The sequence below is a fragment of the Nannospalax galili genome, unplaced genomic scaffold (assembly GCF_000622305.1).
Source record: "Nannospalax galili isolate Female #2095 unplaced genomic scaffold, S.galili_v1.0 scaffold281, whole genome shotgun sequence".
In the NCBI taxonomy this organism is placed as follows: Eukaryota; Metazoa; Chordata; class Mammalia; order Rodentia; family Spalacidae; genus Nannospalax; species Nannospalax galili.
Window position 1 is genome coordinate 3,127,258 of NW_008349068.1, and position 6,013 is coordinate 3,133,270.

The 6,013-nt window shown below is 42.7% G+C and overlaps 1 protein-coding gene across 4 annotated transcripts in view; it reads left to right on the forward strand.

Annotated features, from left to right (window-relative positions):
* Nrp2 (neuropilin 2) overlaps positions 1–4,790 on the forward strand; it is a 128,059-nt gene extending 123,269 nt beyond the window's left edge. For 2 of the 4 annotated variants that reach the window (XM_017801381.2, XM_008846175.3), the window contains exon 17: positions 1,547–4,790. In XM_017801381.2, the coding sequence (XP_017656870.1) occupies positions 1,547–1,851 (305 nt within the window). In that variant the 3' untranslated portion in view covers positions 1,852–4,790. Of the gene's footprint in view, positions 1–1,387; positions 1,500–1,546 lie in introns of those variants that run through there. The other 2 variants (XM_029569973.1, XM_029569975.1) reach the window with 2 other exon arrangements.
* The last annotated feature ends 1,223 nt before the right edge of the window (positions 4,791–6,013 follow it).

The following is a 6,013-nucleotide window of genomic DNA, read 5'->3' on the forward strand; positions in this document are numbered from 1 at the left end:
GCATGGCCACTTCCGTGTTTATATTTTCCCTTTCTGTAAGAACACCAGTCAGGTTGAATTAAGGCCCAGCCTAATGGTTTCTTCTTGTTACCTCTGTAAAGACCCTGCCTCCCAGGAAGAGTAAGGTACTGAGGGTTTAAACTTCAGCATGAATAATAGTAGAGGACAATTTAACCCATAACAGAGTAAAGTATGCATGTCAACAGAGGTCTAGTGGTTAGAAAAAAATCTGCTGCTTATATGGTCAGGAATCCTAAGTAGAGAAACTCATGATATTAAAATAGCCTTAGCCTGCCCTTTGTTTTAACTTGAAGCCGTTGACAGTGAAGAATGAGGAGGCAAAGTAAGGATGCCAGGAAGACATGTCCTTCCTGTGGACTACAAATGTACTCTGAAGCTTTTCTTTAAAATCTGAGAGCTGGAGATATATCTCAGTAGTAGTATGTCTGCCTAGAATGTATGAGGCCTTGGGTTTGATCCTCCTCTCTCTCTCTCTCTCTCTCTCTCTCTCTCTCTCTCTCTCTCTCTCTCTCTAAACTGAACATATATGATAGAGGTCAGATTACTTAAATATCAAATATCTATCTGTTTATTTAGTGGTACTAGGAACTGAATTTAGGACCTCATGATCTTAGGCAAGGACTCTACCACACAACTGTACCACCAGTCCTTAAGATCAAATATTTAGGGTCTAAGGATGTAACTCAGTTGGTACAATGCTTGGCTAGCATGCACAAAGCCCTGGGTTTGATTCCTCAGGACTTCATAAAACTAGATGTGGTAGCGTACTCCTGTAATCCCACCATTCATGAGCTAGAAGCAAGTTTGAGTCCAGGCATGAGACCCTTTCTAAATCTCTCTTTACATATACATGATACACGTATATATATATATATATATATATATATATATATATACACACATACATGATACACGTATATATATACATGATACATGTATATATATGTGATACATGTATATATACATGATGCATGTATATATATGTGGTACATGTATATATATACGTGATATGTGCATATACATGATACACGTATATACGTGATACATGTATGTGTATACATGATACATGTATATGCGTGATACATATATACATGATACATGTGTGTATATGCATGATACATGTATATGTATACATGATGCATGTATGTATGTGCATGATACATGTATATGTATACATGATACATGATACATGTATATATGTATATATATCTATATATACATGATACATGAGACCCTTTCTAAATCTCTCTTTATATATAACTGGACTTACTATGTGCCAAGCACTAAGCACTTGACAAATATTAGTTCATTTAATCCTCCTAACTACTCAGTGAGGTCCATTTTATTACTATCCCCATTTTTACAGATGAAGGAATGGAGTCAGAGAGACGTTAAATCACCTGCCTCAAATGACACACTAGGACAAGGGAAGGTTCACAAGTGCCTGTTATTTACTGTTATGTCCTGAAATGGGAAGGCTCAGTTATGTCACCATGCCTGCCATCTCATATGTTTTGTGTCATAGATGAGTACGAGGGAGACTGGAGCAACTCTTCTTCCCCTACCTCAGGAGCTGGTGGGCCCTCATCTGGCAAAGAAAAGAGCTGGCTGTACACACTGGATCCCATCCTCATCACCATCATTGCCATGAGCTCACTGGGCGTCCTGCTGGGCGCCACCTGTGCGGGGCTCCTCCTCTACTGCACCTGCTCCTATTCAGGCCTGAGTTCCCGCAGCTGCACCACACTGGAGAACTACAACTTTGAGCTCTACGATGGCCTCAAGCACAAGGTCAAAATGAACCACCAGAAGTGCTGCTCGGAGGCGTGACAGATTGCACCCGAATCATTTCTGACATTTCATTCCAGTGAGAGGGGCTGATAAAGATTACATTTTTTTCCTTTGGAAACTGAATGCCATAATCTCGATCAAACAGATCCAGAATACTGAAGGTATGGACAGGACAGACAGGCCAGTCTAGGGAGAAAGGGAGATGCACCTGCGAGGGGGATTTTTGTTCACACAGGACTGCAGTGGTCAAGTTATTGCAGGAACCAGGCCATGCTCTCTGCTGGGACAAAGACAGGAGCTCATCTCTTTGGAGTCACAGTTCTATTTCATTTGTGAATTTGTTATGACTATTATTGGTGTTATTGTGTTTTTATTTCTTTGGTCTGTGAGCAACTCAAAGAGGCAGAAGAAAATGACTTCTCCAGTAGAGAAGTAGAGATGGTCATTACCCTCCACCTTCTCTTTCTAATCAACACTTGAAAAGCAAAGGGTCTTTTCAGCCTTTCCGTCTTTAGAAACAAAACTTAAAAAACAGCCACTCAGCTTATCCCATCCTCGGATGGTCTCACAACTCAAGGGACTTGCTGTGGTGTGTTCGGCTTCTGCCCGCCAAACCCCAGGAGCCGCCGTTTCCAGCCCTAGAGTATTAAAGTAGAATGTTATTGCCTTTAACTTTTTTTTTATCCAGGGGAAGATTGCCATTTTAAGGTCAGCTTGAACAACTCTTTCTTATATACAATTTAAAACAAACCAGAATGGAAACTTTGCATACCAGAATCCATAGACACCTCCAGAGTTAGAGTGGACAAGCCTTAAAGCGCTTTGCTGACTGGGAGCCATTCGTTAATCTACACCCAGAATTTGTGGCGATGGGACATCCCTTGATCCCTTGTGGTGCCTCTACTGGTGGCTTTGCCTTTTCTTTTCCCTCCAATTTGTTCTTCTATAACATATACATATGTTCGCATATGCGCGCACAGTACACATACACACACACACACACACACACACACATACACACACACACACGCTACTTTGCAGGTCTCTAAGTGCCAGGAAATAGCATATTTAATATTCTCAGAGGCAGGATGGGAAAAGCCAGGCTCTTGGTATATTTCCTTCTGACTGCTAGGTGGAAAGAACAGAGAAGGAAGAATGGCCCGGCCTCTGTGATGATGCATTGGCAAAAGCCAAGCAGTGTGAACAGAAACATGTTGACGAATTAGTCTCCCTGATTAGTTAGTAGCATTGACTTCTTTGGGAATGACAGGCTTGCAGTGAGCAAGAGCAAGGATCCATCTGAGTTCTTTCTATCCACAAGACTGCAAGGACTGTGGCCCAAGCAGCTCACCATACTGCTTCAACCCCAGAAAGACGAATCGTTATTCACACACACACACACACACGTTTATGTGTTTTTTATTAAGTGCCTTGAAAAAAAATGAAGGTGTATTTTCCCTCTATGTAGGAATCATGAGTATCTTACAAATTAAGGCATCCCCCTTTCCCTAATTCCCAGCTCCCTACCAATCAACCACCCTGCCAGTGGAATGAGTTCTACTACCTAGGGATCAGAGCCCTAGATGACTCTAGAAAGGGAGGCATCAGGAACAGAAAGAAACTGTGTGAAGGATAAGATTGTCTGCGTCAAGATCCAAATCTTGACTTTGTTGTTAATGCCTAAAGATTGCCTATGTGCTAGAAATACATTTCAGAACTAACCAGTATGCCCAGCCTGTTGCCTATCAATGGTAAACTGTCTGACGGTTTTTGCTGCTATGGTCACCCACAATTTCATTTGTCTCATACCCAGGTAAAAGGGGTAGGGTGAATGGGACTGACTGGTTCCTTTAAATGTTAACTTATGAAAATGCTAGTTCAGATGGTAATGTCACAGTGTTTTGTATGCAGAGAGGGAACGGTCATACCGACAGCTATTTATTCACATGTGTGTGTCTTTGCGCGCGCCTTTGAGTTCTCTGTATCTACTGTGTATGTGAGTGGTCATGTGGGACTCAGTGGTGGTGTTGTGACTTTGACCTAGAGCCCGAGTGTTACTGCTGATCTTGGCACTCGTTGGCACAGTGGTAGAGGTGAAAAGTAAAGCTGTCAAGCCCTGGGGGCTTAGCGCTAGGCACCCTCTGAGCTGGGCATGCAGTAGAAGCAAGTTTGTAATTAGCTCACCCTCCTCTTCACCCTCCCATGCAGCTCAGCGTTCAGAAAGTCCTAGGGAGGAGAGATGTTCAAAGGCCCACTCTGAGGGCTCTGACCCTCTCATGCCCAGTGGACCATTTTACTATAACCCCAAAGACCAGCCCTGTCGAAGGTCTGCAATTCTAAGTTATGTACAACTCAACCTGCATTGCTCTACAAGTTCTACATCCATTTCACTTTGGCTTATTCGAGGCCCTGAGTGGGCCCTGAGGGCTAAACCGAGGCAGGGTCCCCAGAGCTACATGTAGATACCTCACCAAGGCTGGAGGCTGGTCTGTGTAAAAAGCAAAGACAGCTGGGTCTGATTCTAACTTGGCCAGGGGACACCTTGGTGCATTTGTTATCTTTATTTGCAGGTAGGCTAGCTGGCCCATCTCCTTGAATTGTTCCCTTTGGGAAATCCAACTCACAGTATTGATCTCCTTTTTGCCTTGTACTGAATGACACATTACCTCCATGCTCTCCCGGACTTGGCGGTCCACAGGGCCACAGGGTTCTTTCTCTCTTTGGTGGGGATGGGGAGTTGACAGGGATGAGGGTCAAAGGAATGAGCATGAATGACAAGAAAACAAGGGGGAAAGTTAAGCTTTTCCAGGGTTTGCAGTTAAAGGTATTCGACCATTTGCTGGCTGAGCCAGATCACGGGAACTTGAGAGCTTTTACTGTGATTCTTCAATGTAAAAAATAAACAATGTCAAACTGTGTTTATATGATTTGTATAAAGCCTTTTTAAGATTACTATTTAAATAAACATTATACCAGAACTATTTTTCCTGATTGTCTTTATTGGAGACAAAGAGACCTGGGACTTAGGTAACCAAATCATCCTAGTGTGCTGGAGACTTTTCTGAATTTTAGCACTGAAGGTTTTGTGTCCTGGGAAACACCTCATGTTAGTCATCTTGGGACTACAATGACAGGATACCATAAACTGGGCAACTTAAACATTTACTACTCACAGTTCTGGAAGCTACAAAGTTCAAAACCAATGAACCAATGATTCAGTGTCTGCTGAGAGCTCTCTTCCTAGTTTGTAGATAACTATCTCCTGTCTGTGTGCTATTCAGCTTTTCCTCAGTGAATCTGTCTTTTCCTTCCTATAAAAGCATTAACCCTATCCTTGCAACCTAATCCTAACCTAATCATCAGTCAAAGACCCTCTACCTTCTAAAACCATCACAGTGGAAGTTAACATCTCAACATATGAATTTGGAGAGAATACACACCTCAGTTCTGGACAAACTAAGATGATTGGTCACTCTCTTGGGACAACATGCGGATGGTTGGCATTGTGTTAAATGAAGATATTATGAAGTCAACTATGGGTCATCTAGCCTGGTAGATTACTTTAACTAAAAGTCTTGCCTGGTAGACTTCAGAGGCTGAGATCTCTACTCCTCCTCCTCCCCAGGACCTACTATTTCCTTTCTGCTTAGACTCTTGGTTCTCAACCTCTCTGGTGACTCCAAGGCCTGTGAGAGCATCTCTAAGCATGGCTCTGGATCAACATCATTGGCATCATTTAGGAACCTGCTAGAGATGCATATTTTTGGCTCCATCCCAGATCTACTGAATCAGAAGCTCTGTGATAGGACCTAGGGCTCTGTGTTTCAAAAAGTCCACCAGGGAATTCTGACACTCTTTCAATGTTCAGAACCACTGGTCTAGAGGAAACAACCATTATCCTGGTGACAAAGCCAAGTTCTGGAGCCAGGGATAGAGGGTCAAAAAGGGCCAGGATATCAAAGAAGATGCACAGAGCAGAGGGCAGATGCAACACACTTTATTCACTCTGGGTGAGAGTACACACCCTTGATCCCAAGGACATTTTTTAAACTTTTTAAAATTTTTTATTTATTATTTTTATTTTATATGTATTTGTGTATTACCTGCATGGAGGTAAGTGCACCTGTGTTGTGTAATGCCCATGGAGGACAGAAGAGGCTGTCAGATCCTCTGGGACTGGAGTTACGGACAGTTGTTAGCT